Source organism: Habropoda laboriosa, unplaced genomic scaffold, assembly GCF_001263275.1.
Source record: "Habropoda laboriosa isolate 0110345459 unplaced genomic scaffold, ASM126327v1 scaffold42, whole genome shotgun sequence".
Taxonomy (NCBI): domain Eukaryota; kingdom Metazoa; phylum Arthropoda; class Insecta; order Hymenoptera; family Apidae; genus Habropoda; species Habropoda laboriosa.
This window is the reverse complement of record NW_017100181.1, coordinates 2,017,781-2,030,503: the sequence shown is the minus strand read 5'-3', so window position 1 is coordinate 2,030,503 and position 12,723 is coordinate 2,017,781. Positions and strand designations below refer to the sequence as shown.

At 38.7% G+C, this 12,723-nt stretch overlaps 1 protein-coding gene across 1 annotated transcript in view; it reads right to left on the bottom strand.

Annotated features, from left to right (window-relative positions):
- Positions 1-12,205, bottom strand: part of LOC108579049 (bifunctional 3'-phosphoadenosine 5'-phosphosulfate synthase-like) — a 12,804-nt gene extending 599 nt beyond the window's left edge. Inside the window, exons 1-9 of the mRNA XM_017942478.1 lie at positions 12,146-12,205; positions 10,301-10,471; positions 7,145-7,670; positions 6,244-6,344; positions 5,369-5,556; positions 4,673-4,919; positions 1,670-1,876; positions 985-1,090; positions 1-133 (exon numbers count right to left, since the gene is read on the bottom strand). The exon at positions 1-133 is cut by the window's left edge and continues 47 nt beyond it. Coding sequence (XP_017797967.1) covers positions 1-133; positions 985-1,090; positions 1,670-1,876; positions 4,673-4,919; positions 5,369-5,556; positions 6,244-6,344; positions 7,145-7,670; positions 10,301-10,471; positions 12,146-12,205 — 1,739 coding nt within the window. The remainder of the gene's footprint in view (positions 134-984; positions 1,091-1,669; positions 1,877-4,672; positions 4,920-5,368; positions 5,557-6,243; positions 6,345-7,144; positions 7,671-10,300; positions 10,472-12,145) is intronic.
- Positions 12,206-12,723: the final 518 nt, after the last annotated feature.

Sequence of the window (12,723 nt, the reverse complement as noted above, 5' to 3'; positions counted from 1 at the left end):
TCTTGCTCGAAGAACGCCATTTTTCTTGCTTTGGTGTCGTATGCTGCAACTCTGAAAGGTATTATTTCAAGATCCTGAAGACCTGGTGTCATCGGCAGGACTCTTGAGCCATGTGTTCCATCGTATAGATTGCCTAATTTCATATTTAATCGTGTTACATGAAAATGTAAAGTATAGTTGTGGTCACGATATAGCGAGGTCGTAAATTAAACTCTCAAGAATCGGCACCGATTGATGTTGCGGCACTCAAGGCCGTGTGTTGCAGTCTGTTTGAGGGTTCCAACAATAAACGAATGGTAGCATATGATTTGGTACTTCAAGTAGAAAATGGTATTTCATTTACAAATGGAAAATATGTTAATATTAAGCTACACAATCTTTTTGCACTTTCTATCTGTATATAACACGAGTAGATAAACTAAGATGCTAAAGACATCAATAAGACCTTTACCTGTAACCGTACTTCCAAAAGCGGCTTCCCCCAGAGGGAGAAACCCTAATTTGTCCTAGCTGCATGCAGTTTTCAGTAAATATATTAGAATCAGTTGACTTTCGCTGGATACAAGAATTCTTTGTACGGTCCTGACCATGGTTTCAAGTACTTATCTGCTCGTATCTCTGTCAATTTTCGGGTCCCGGCAGCTAAAACATGTTTACTTTGACGTCTGACCGATTTTACGACCTCGCTATATCGTGGCCCCGACTATAAAATACTTGAATGAGACTTCAGAAAATTTTATAGAAATAGCGATACAAGAAAATTACACAGAAAAAGTACCGATTCACTTCGTTAAAGACACATTTGATTGTAAGTAAAATATCTAAATGTCAATTTTTGATAAATCAAGTAGAAAAATTCAGGATTCATAGATCATTTGCAATGATCTTCCAGAAATTTAACAAATATCATGTCAACGTACCATTGTATTATACTACTTTGTTATTTAGTTGGAAAACTGTGAAATTTTTATTATCGAATATTACCATCTGGCGTTTTAGACTGGTCAGGATGCGGCAAACCAGCAGGATCGCGGCCAACGATGTAAAAATTCGCCCCCGCCATCATCCTCGCCTTAGCGTGCCACTGTACCTAAAAATATTACAATTTTTGTTATATATTTCGATGTTAATATCAGAGACGCGCTCGTGTAGTCGCAACGTGGTGGACAAAGACTCCAACCGTCTGACAAAACACTAGCATCCGCACGCGCGGGCATCGCTCACACCATAAACAAAAGACGCACCGAAGTCCCGAATCGTCATCGGGATCCACGAGAATCTCTCTCGTTACAACATAATTTGAATAATTTCACGATAATCGCAAAACAGGTTCTCGTATTTTCTTACGAAATTTATATTTGCATAATTAAATTCGATGTAAACCCGACAGGTGAATAGTAAATACACATTTATACTCCCTCCTCAATTCTTGTTTAACGCTGATTATTAGAAATGTTTATAAAAATCGTTTGCATCCATATTTCGCAACTTATTAATATTATTTAATACCAATGTTAATCAGTTGTAATTGCAAAGTATAGATGGATAAATATTAATATTAAATGTCGGTATTAACGATAAATTTAATAATATAAAATAACAAGCAACGATAAATTTTACTATTATGTCAAATATTTTTGTATTATCAATCTACCGAAATGTTTCCTACCTCTGTAGGCCCAGCGTACAGCATTGGACTTGGAAAAATGGCAAGAATAGTGTCCTTGTGTAAAACACCCTCTTCAAGAACACTTTGATGCTGATTTATCCTAATTGGTAGCGGTACGTCGTCTTCTTTCGTCCATCCTCCCAGAGGGTGCAGTAAAAGAACTGGTTTCTTGAAGCCACGTTCCTCCACAAGGTACCTTCTTGTGTCCTAGCATCATTTTAAACAATTATTTTCAACTGTATAACTGTTGTTACAATAAATCCTACTAAAATTCGTAGCATAAGTGTTACCATTTTCAATTCGAATCGCATTATTCACACTTTCTTCACCACTTCTCCTTTTTAATCGTTCTTTTTTCAGAGGTAACAGAGAAATTGAGAAGAAGAGATACATTAAGTCATCCCATAAGTTCGAAAGCGAAAAATATTTCAATGAAAATCCAAGGAGACACTGTATCGATGACATAATGGTCTTATAAAGACAAAAACAAAAATAGGAAAAAGTTGTGGAATGAGAAGGCGCTTATATATATATTTCTTTATTAAATTCAATGGTTTGTTGGAAATATCAATCTGAAGTATAAAATTCGACACGAACTTATGGGATGACCTAATAGAAAGACAACAACAGGCGCAAGACAGGAAGATGGGACAATCTAAATAGGTACAACGTAAGGGACTTACATACATTCGCTGTAAAAAAATTCGTTAAGTATAGGAATCGAACCCTAGTCACCGGATTACAAGTTTAACTCGCTATCGACACGCTACAACGGTGGTTGGTATTTACATCAATCAAAATTGTATTTTATGGGAATAAGAAAATTTCAATTGCAAATATCTCAAAAACTATTCAGTATCTGCCACTATAATGGTATATTCGTGAACAGGAGAACGAGATCTATAAGTGTTCAAAATTTTAACTAAATCGGTGACACCAAGGCTTTGCCCACTCCTTGTCAGTGGCGTGTTATCCTATGAGCAAAAGGGGCAATTGCCCGAGGCCTCGGGCAATCTTTTATAACTTCATTGCTGTATACTCTGTTCAGCCCGCAGGGGGGCGCCTGAAGGCGCCCGGGGCCTAGCGAACCCCCGGCATCCTGAGCTTCTTGCAGCGGGGACTGCGAAGGCTGTGTCACGCCGTCGGCAAGGACACAGTATGCAGATCTTGGGCATTGCTAACCCACGGACCTGGAGCTTCGCAGGCAGGCGCACCGAGGAGGGCTCGTCGCGAACTGCGCGACGAAGATTATCTCCTGGTCGCCTTGGGAGTGGCAATCCCACGAGCCGAGTCTCGCAGGGATGACTTGAGAGCCCTGATTAAGTTCGGGGACGTCTAAAGGGAGTCGCGCCCCCACGGACCCAGCTTTGCAAGGCACTCTACCACGGGGCACTTCCAGGTAGACGGGGAGTAACGACCCCGCGCAGCCTCAGTCGGTTGACCAAGAGCCGGGAGGGCAAGCTACCATCTGGGGAACGGTTCGACCTGTACGACCGATTAAACACGGGTACTACGGGGGTTGGTCTTGGCCGACTAACCGAAGGGTTGGACTCGTAATGGTAGTGGTTGATACGCCGTATGCTGGCGAGAGACCCTTTTTCCTAGGTCCCGGCGGGTGAGCTGCCTCCCAGCAGCTCGGGCCTAGGCCTGCTCAGACCTAGAGGGGTGAAGAAGGCCTCGAACCCTAACTGGGTAGACTGTCGCTTGCACGACAGTCTAAAAACAAGAGATAGCTACTGCTTGAACGGAGATATAAGGCGCAATGTTTGGGGTGCTCCAAAGCCTTTCGGGGCGGCAAACAATACCTGTATACTCTGTTCAAAATGAGAGTAACCTCTCTCTCGGACCAATTCTCGTCCGTTCTGCGCATAGACATAGGGTAAGACGGAGAAAAACGTAGGCGGTTAAGTGGGGGGTTTGAACGTTCTAGCCCTGCCTTAGGCACGTCCCATGCGCGAAGCGAGGTTACTCTAATTTTGAACATGGTGTAGTAGGAGTGTCGAAAGTTAAAAATTGCGGTAATTATTTGCCAAAATTTTTGGCCATTTAAACGTTCTTCAAAATATCGATCCCCCCTCCCCTCCGAAAATGTCTGACTCCAACACTGTACACGGGGCCCTCAAATTCAAATTTGCCCGGAGCCTCATGAAGCTATAACGCGCCACTGCATAATACCGAAAAGTTAAAATACCGGTATTACACCGTATTTCCTTCGATTTTATAAGGATTATGAAAAATACGTTTCGGCGTAAGTCCCTGGCCAGGACAGCCGCAGGCGTTTTTAGAGGGTAGGTCACTGTGTCTTGTTGAAGATCTCCTCCGCCTAACGAGAAAAAAAAAGGCACAACGGAAGCTATAAATTTATGAGAACAATCGAGTTACCAGTGTATTTATGTACCTGAGTAAAGAAGGAAGAGGCGAGAATCAGCAATTAGTGGCGCAGGAAGGGTGTGTAAATGTAGGAAGGTAGAGAAGGCGCTAGGAAAATGAGGAGGGAGGGAAATGCGATTTACGCGAAGATAGGCTGAGAAAGATGAAAATGTAACGGAAGGAGAAAATGAAAAGAAATGCAATAGGGTAATAAGAGATAGACAGAAAACGGTAGATCGATAAGTAGGTTAGTGATAAAAGAGCTAAGTTAAGTGAAGTTAAGTTTGGGGAATAAGGGATTAAGTTAGTAATTTCTAGCATTAATACGAACCAAGTTGAAATTTCTTGGCTGTGAGGCCGAAATAAAGAACGTATCCTTTCCTCTTTAAAACACGAGGAATTTTCGTCCTTCCTTTTTTTCGAAGAATAAAAAACTCGAAGAAACAAATTTTTCCACTTTTTTCAAATTGTTCTACACACTCTTTAAGTATTTCTTTAATATTTTCAACACGAATCACTCTGTTGTAAAAAATGATTTCGTACATAGTTTTGATTTACTTCGTTTTCTCTTACGAAGTAACACCTTCCACCGTGTTTCGCGTGAATTTCGTGGAATTGATAAAAATCGCGAACCTGCATTAGAAGCGCGTGGCCGTTGTGTATGGGATTTCTCAATTGAAAAGCGAAAACAGCATCTGCTCCGAGTTCTCCGCACTTTTTCCGAATCTCGTTCGGGGTGAGTCTGTGTTTGTCAAGGCCGTCGTTCCACCTAATCCTCTCGAGGACCTCCAGTTCTCCTCCAGCAAGCCAATCACCCGATTCGTGGATCATTCTGACGTAGGGGTGGCCAGGATTGTTTGTTCCAAATTGCCTGCAACACCTGCCACGATTTGCTTACAGTTAATAGCGGGAATTTACAATGTTACGTTCGTTTTTCCATCATTTTTTTCACAAACTTTCACGAATTACTTTTACGCCGCTCTGTATCGAAGTAAAGGTAAAAGTGATAAATACAGTGGATTCCGGTTAATTGGGACCGGACTAATTTGTCCCAAAAAAGCGAATTTCAAGAGGCAAAATCTGAACAACGTAAAAAATGAAGCCAAAAACGATTTATTGAAAAACGTATGTAATATTCGGTCTTGAGTAATGAAAAATAAGTAAATAAACACGTGTTTATATTCCGTTCTTCGGTATCTGTCCGAAATAAACGGCGGTCCCGCTTAACCGGAATCCACTGTAACATTCGTTGTACCAAAGCCGGAATGTGTGTTAAAGATTAAAGAGTTATAGTTTGAAAAAATAGAATAAACGAGAATAGCTTTGCACCTTTCTTCTTTCCGATGTGCAAAAAATTCTGGTCTCTTCAAAATTGCTATGGCTCGACCTTGATGCTTCAAGGTCACCGCTGGTGCATTAGTATGCCTCTCTTTCTGAGCTGTGCTAACCGGAAGTACAATTGATACCGACTGGTTGACGATGTTTCCATCTTGTTCAATGACATTGAAGTGCTGGCACTAACGGGAACAGTTTCTTTTTTATTATAATTATTTCTTAGTTCGCTATTGTTCTGTGAACTGAAATTTATATTAACCCTTTCACTGCTGTTCACTATATGCGCTCCTGGCACACTTTCATCTTAATTCTCATTCTTTGCCTAATTCCACTTTAATTTTTCAAATGATAAATGATTTAAGATTAAAATTTTCGAAAAATTAGAAATCTCCAAAATAAAGGGTTTTGTCGTGTACTAAAATCTGCTACTGCTGCTGCTGCGAAAGGGTTAATGAATTAATTTATAATTGTTTGGTCAGTTCGTTAATTTTCTATCTCAACTTATTGGTTTCGTTACAATACTTTTTCACTGAAAATGTTAAGATATAAATTGGATTTTTACTTTTTAATATTCTTCCAAGTTCCTGCAGGTTGGTTTTAAACAATTTAAACAAAGTCTGTATATGTATGCATTCTTCGTTGGAATAGAATTTGCAATTTTTCATTAAAATTACTTAAACAGATAGATGAAAAATTAATTGAACTTTTGAAACACGTTCGGACACGGAAATTCTTACTTTTTTATTATTTTTATGTTTAAAATTCATCTCCACGTGTTCAATTATATTTTTCATTTTAATTTTAACTTTTATAAAATTAATTTTTACACATTTTAATTTTTCTATAAAATTAAAATAAACTGTACTCACTTGCAAATATTGGTCTTCACTCATAAAGCCTTTGAGCGGAGTTGCCCAACCCTCGGCGAGCACTTGAACCCATTGCAAATCAATATCGGTGATTTCAATACCTTGAATTAATCGTAATATTCGATGTAACACTTTTTCATAATTGAATAATTTGTAGAATTCATTTTTCAAGAAGAATTGAAATTATTGTCAACAATATCGGTAATCAATAATATTCCCGAGGTGAAGTAGTAAAAAGTAATCGGTAATTATTAGTGAGTAATTTAAATTGTACAACAGAAAGTAGCAAGAATTAAATTTAGTTCAATTCTTTCTGACTCAACATCTACAAAATATGATTTTCACATTAATCGAAGAAAAATTGATAAACCTACTTTTGCTAGTAAGAAACAATATTAAAAGCATTCTAATCCTATTAATTCATGCACTCGCATGAAAGTATTGTAATAGTACATTTGTCACATATGAAAATATTTCATTCCCTCGATACTTTTCAAAAATATACGAATATTCAAATTAACTACTACCTACGAATTACGAGTCACGTTAAATCATTTTTACAATTCGACAATTTTCTCAGATTTTAGAAAATACACCATACCGACAAATTTCGCAGTATTTAACACTAGAACTACCAACCGGGTCAAAGTGGCCTATTAGCGACTTTCCAAAAGTGAATTTTTATGTAACGAAAATGCGAATGAACAATTAGATTACATCGGTACATCGGCAGAAAACAAAGTCGAAAAGTTACAATGGTAATACTTGCTGTGTATCGAACATTCACTGGTTCTGGAAAGTTGCTAATGGTACTTCTATAGTACCACAAGAAAGTTATTAAGAAGAAAAATGAAATACACGTAGAACAGAATTATTTATCCATAGACAAATGACAACGTACTAGGAAGATTCTCCGCCTCCCTTCTCGTCTCCTCGACCTTCTCCTTCTCAACGAACAGCTCCTCAACGCTCGTTCGAATCTCCGGAAGAATTGCTTCTCTCCTCAATAACTCGATCACCATATTCGTCGAAGCATCCAAACTGTTAACTTCTGTGTTCACAACGAGGTCAGCTTGTCTCGGCACTTCGTACTCCTGTCCAATGCCGGTGAAGCTCTTAATCACACCTTTCCTAGCCTTCTCGTAGAGACCCTTAACATCTCTCGCCTCGCAGGTTTCGACGGAAGCTTTCACGAAAATTTCGAAGAATTTTATATTGAAATCCTCGTGGATCCTCCTGGCCACTCTTCTGTCAGCCTCGAAAGGCGAGACGAAGCTGCAAATGGTGATTATACCACAATCCGCGAATAACTTCGCCACCTCTGCTGCTCTTCGAACATTCTCCTCGCGGTCCTCTTTGCTGAAACCGAGGTTTCGATTCAAACCTCTGCGAACGTTGTCACCGTCGATGCTGTACGCTGGTATTCCCTGAAGAAGAAAGATTGGACGAGATGAAGGTTGATCGTGAAGCTCTAAAAGGCGTAACTGATCGTGATACGAGCCGCTGAGAGGTCACGGTGACTGTGATTCTATCGAGGAAAATTTATTAACACGTTGAGCGCGGAGCCGGTTTCGCTCTGCTTCCCGTTCAGGCGGCACACAGCTGCGATCACTTGGCGAGAAGATAACAAATGCGCTCACACGGCATTCAGACGAAGAAATACCAATCCGGGTTGATAGAAGAGGTGTTCATAAATTGCGAAAAAAAAGAAGGAGTCGTGCATAACATTTATTTTTTAAACATGATACTGCCGGTCCCACGGACCGACGCCGCCTAAACGAAAAGTTCACTGTCAGTCACCACGGACCGACGCCGCCTAAACGGAAAGTTCACTGTCAGTCACCACGGACTGACGCCGCGCTTAACGTGTTAAACTTAATCTATTTATAGGAAAATTGAGCGTTCGTCGTGTGATCTGGTAGTAAAATTGAAAAAATGCAAAAAGTGATTTTTGTTAAGTAATTTGGTTTCTGAATGGCTCGTATGTAGAGTCACCGGGAAGTTTTATTATTTTCAATATTCATCACGATCGGATCATCAAAAATACTTTGTTTTCTGATCATTTCACCTGTTAAATATAGGTGTGTTTCTTTTCGTAGAATATTGCAAAATAATGTGGTGACCCACAGGTGGGTCACGCCGCATATTCAAGCGTTTTTGTCGTTCTTGCCAGAGTGACCCAACGGTGGGTCACCGCATTAAGAAAATAAAATATATTTCTGCCTCTCCTTTCACATTTACGCTTCTTTATATGAGATACTTTATTCTTTGTTTCCATGGAGTTCATTAGTATAGCGGATCACGATTTTTGCTTTACTTTTTGTGAAATTTAGCTTGGAAATAGGGAATTCTTATAAAATATTTAGTGAAGAAAGAAGCTGTAAAGAGGCACGAATACTAAAAAAAAAAAGTTAATACCTACTTCGAGGTTTGCATTGGCCAACCCCATTTTTGCATTCCTTGCTTCGAGAAAGTCCACAAGCGTATTTAATTTATGTAACAATTCTGTAAATATGTCAAGTTAAATTCCTACGAAAATTCTCTTTATGTTCACGTTATGTTTCTTTGATATGCCATGCTTTTCTATCGTTATAACGTTAAATTATTCTTTTGAATTTTTACAGAAATAACAAGTACAAAATATCCTCCTGATGTACAAAAAACCTGGCCTACATTGCGTTAGTTTGTATCGTCATTTCAAACACTTCGCCTGCAGTGACCCATCAAGAGCATCACTCGATGACCCACCGGTGGGTCACGCTGCTCTGAACATGTTAACAAACGTGCAAAGTCCCGAAGTGAACTAAATTGGTCTAAAAGGATAACATATGTCCTGGTTCACGTTTGAGCAGATTTATCGCGAAGAATATCGGTTGTTACAAGAAGAGTTTTAGAGAAAATAACAATGTAAATCCTCGAGCATTCGATGAATTGTTCATGTATTCATGAATGAAAAGTGGCGGGGAAAACATTGTACCGTCGTCTTGTGAATTCGCTATTTTCGTGAACGATGTTTCGGGAAAGTTCAATTCTACCTTCCCTCCTTGGAAATTCCGAATTCCAGGACTTCAGGTGGGCGAAGTTGTTGATTTGTAGGAAGTGCACGAAGCATCAGGAGAATTACGTGGAGACAGTTTAAGATACTAATTCAGTACCTGTTTCTACGAGATATTTGAAATTTTTTCGTTAGATTGCTTTTTTCTACGCACGTTTCTGAAGTTTTCCTTACGGAGAACCTTCTGAAGTTGCCCGAGCAAGGATATTTCACAGCTGATGTCATTAACAGTTACCGAAAGTTCTACTTTTAACGTTTAACCTTTCACGTGGTCCGATGTACCAATCTATTATGATAATTTTATTGCAAAGAGAGGATTTGTAAAGATGTGTTCCTTTTTTCAACTCTAGAACTCTAACATGGAGACTTGTTACGAAACACTTTTCCTTTCATATTTTCACTTCGAAAATACTATTAAATTCTTTATAAAAATTAGGACACTTATCGAGTGTGAAGCAAACATAAATTACAAAAAATTATGAAGATTCTGAAAAGAATTATTCTATCCGAATGAAACTTCTATATATCTATTTCTACTTAAGATGTCGACATGAAAAATAGGGTCGTGATAGTGTTATCGATTCTGCACCACCGGGAACATTCACACGAAATTCAGTTTGAAAATTATAGCTATCGATTAAAAAAAAAATTCGTGGCACCGTCGTTACGTGAAATCTGTTCAAGCCAACGTATTGTGCATAGAAAATAACAAAACCTTCTCCCTTTCTATTTTTCTCACAAATCTACCCGCTTGCGAGAGAAACGTTGGAAATTAATAGAACGAACACCCTGTATATTTGTACCGGTACATGCTTCCAAGTTTGGCGAAGAAAGGTAATTCAAATCGTGCAACACTTTCTGTACAAACATAACAGGTGTTCTAATATTTACAAAGGACAGTGTACTTATTAATTTCTTTCATTAATTTTAACAAAATCAACAAAGAGGAATACAAACATTATTTTTCCTACACGATCGTGCTCTAGAAAAAATTCACGTTACCTGAGAGACGAGGTAATTTTCAAGTTGAAACGAAATGGAGGTCTTCCCAGCACCGGAAAGTCCCGTTAACCAAATTGTACATCCGCGAAATCCTTTGAATTTCCCGTATGCCTGTCCTCGCCTCTCTCTGGACACGTGGTGTATCTGCTGCATCACATTCGTCGCAAGAATCTGCCAACATTTCAATACCTTTCGTATACCTTCAGGAATAGTCACGAAGCGTGGTTCAAGAACGAAGAAAAGCGAATGATGTTAACCCTTAACCACAGACATCTTGCACGCTGGAAACCCTTTTTATCGTGCAAGCGTTACTTCCGGTACACGTCACACAAAAGCTGTACCGTACTTTGCCACCAAAAAAATTGAACGCACAGTGCAAGGTACGAGTAACGATCGCTCCAAGTTTCGTTTCAACAGCTCTGCTAGTTTTCTCGCAAAAATTTTCCCAAGAAACGGCTACTTTTCGGCTGTCCAAAAGCGAAGAACGCACGGTCTGTCGAATTGCAGGGCAACTTTATTTATCAGATCACTGTGTTATAAAAATGAACTCGGTGTAAATAATGTTATTCAACTTGTTAACTGGAGTCACCTTTCAAACAGAAACTGAGTCCCGCTGAATTAAGAATGAGGAAGAATTACGACTAATCGCGTTATTTTGGTTCTTGCAAATGCGAATGTGATGTATCTTTTAACAATTCGTTTAACAATGAACAATACCTCGACGAGTAGAAATTGAATCTAGAAATTTAACAAATAAATGAATATATGTTATTCACTGAAATTACTGAAACGTGGGAGCTTCGAAAATTGTCCAGCATGGTTGCGATAGTGAAATAAAAATTCAGACCCATCTCTGAGACCAGTGCACTTAAGGGTTGATGTTGACATTCTTCTTCGACTAACTTTCTCAATTTTATTTAACACTAATTTACAATACCTCGGCTGTTTTTGTACCTGCAGTGAGATTTTTTAGGAATAATACGAAACAAATAAGCGTAACACAAACGTGATTATTTTATTTACTTATCGCTTAAATAATTGTAAATATTCGTTTGGACTGATTGGGCTGAGAAGTGTCAAGAATTAACGTGAAATAGAATAGTAAAACACGTCTTGCAAGCGTGCAACGAAACATTTTTACGCTGTTAATATATCGTCTGCTTTTGTATAGAAACAAAATTTCTCTCGATAAACAAATTATTCACTTTTCGAGATTTTACAAGCATAAGGGAGCAACGAGACATGATTTTCCATTTAAATTGAAGTCTGAACTAAAGACCGGTATCTGCGAGAAAATTTGAAAAATTTTCAACTCCAAATCGTCCAATTACATTTTACGTTCAATCATGGATTTCTACAATTTATCTAGAATTTATCTATTCAAATTATTTATCTAGAATTTATTTAAATAAGATGGACGACGTGCGTGTAATTTATTACTGGAACGCCAGTTGAATAACAGACTTTCTAAACAATTGTCTCTTCTAATTACGTTTCATGCATTTCAAGTAATACAGGGTGTTCAGAAAGAAACGTTAACACTTATATCAAGAATTTGTACACGTACACACGTAGTATTTCCTTCGTTTTTTTACACTAATCTCAGTCACGTCACACTGCACTTGTGGTGATTATTATCGACCAGTACCGAAGGTACACTGAAATGATAAATGATCTACGAAGTAAGAAGAAGCTTTACGTTAAGCCATTTCTTCGCAGAAGAAACGAAGTATTCGAAGAATACGTTGACAATGACGTCTCTTCGAAGAGAAAATCAGTTTCTTATCGTTCCCCTTTCCTTCTAAATGTTAACTCATTTTTCGTACACTCTGTACATCGCTATACCTGATCGACATTTCTTCGCGTATTTCGATCCTCCAGCAACGACTTCATGTACATCCCCATTATATACACTATTTACAATTGTTCTCTACGAATATATACACGTTCCAGACGTTCACTTCGAATTTCGGGAAGTTACTTCGTTCTCGAAAAGGAAGTCGGGTCGAATTCGAAACGGGTTAAACGAGTCGATCGCGAGAAACACTTGCGTATAGGTGAAACACGGGCAGCGACATTGCTCAGAATCTCATTTTATACCGTCGAAACAGATTTGGTAAGGAACCGTACGGACGCGTAGTGTCGATGCGACTGTGGAAGATTTAAATTCTGTCAAATGAGAAAGTGAAAAGGAAAGTAACGCGGCCTGATGGTGGGACGGAAGAATTTCACGTGGCAGTTCGGACACTGAAAACCGGATAATCGTAAAACAAACTTGGCCACTGGTATCATATGTATACTTTTGATATTCGATACATGTTACAATTCTTGTGAAATTAGGTTAAGCAAATTTTTATCAGCTTTCATTAGTTTTGTCGACTTTTCAGCGTCGTCGAGCTTTCCCTTCGACTGCAGAGAATTGT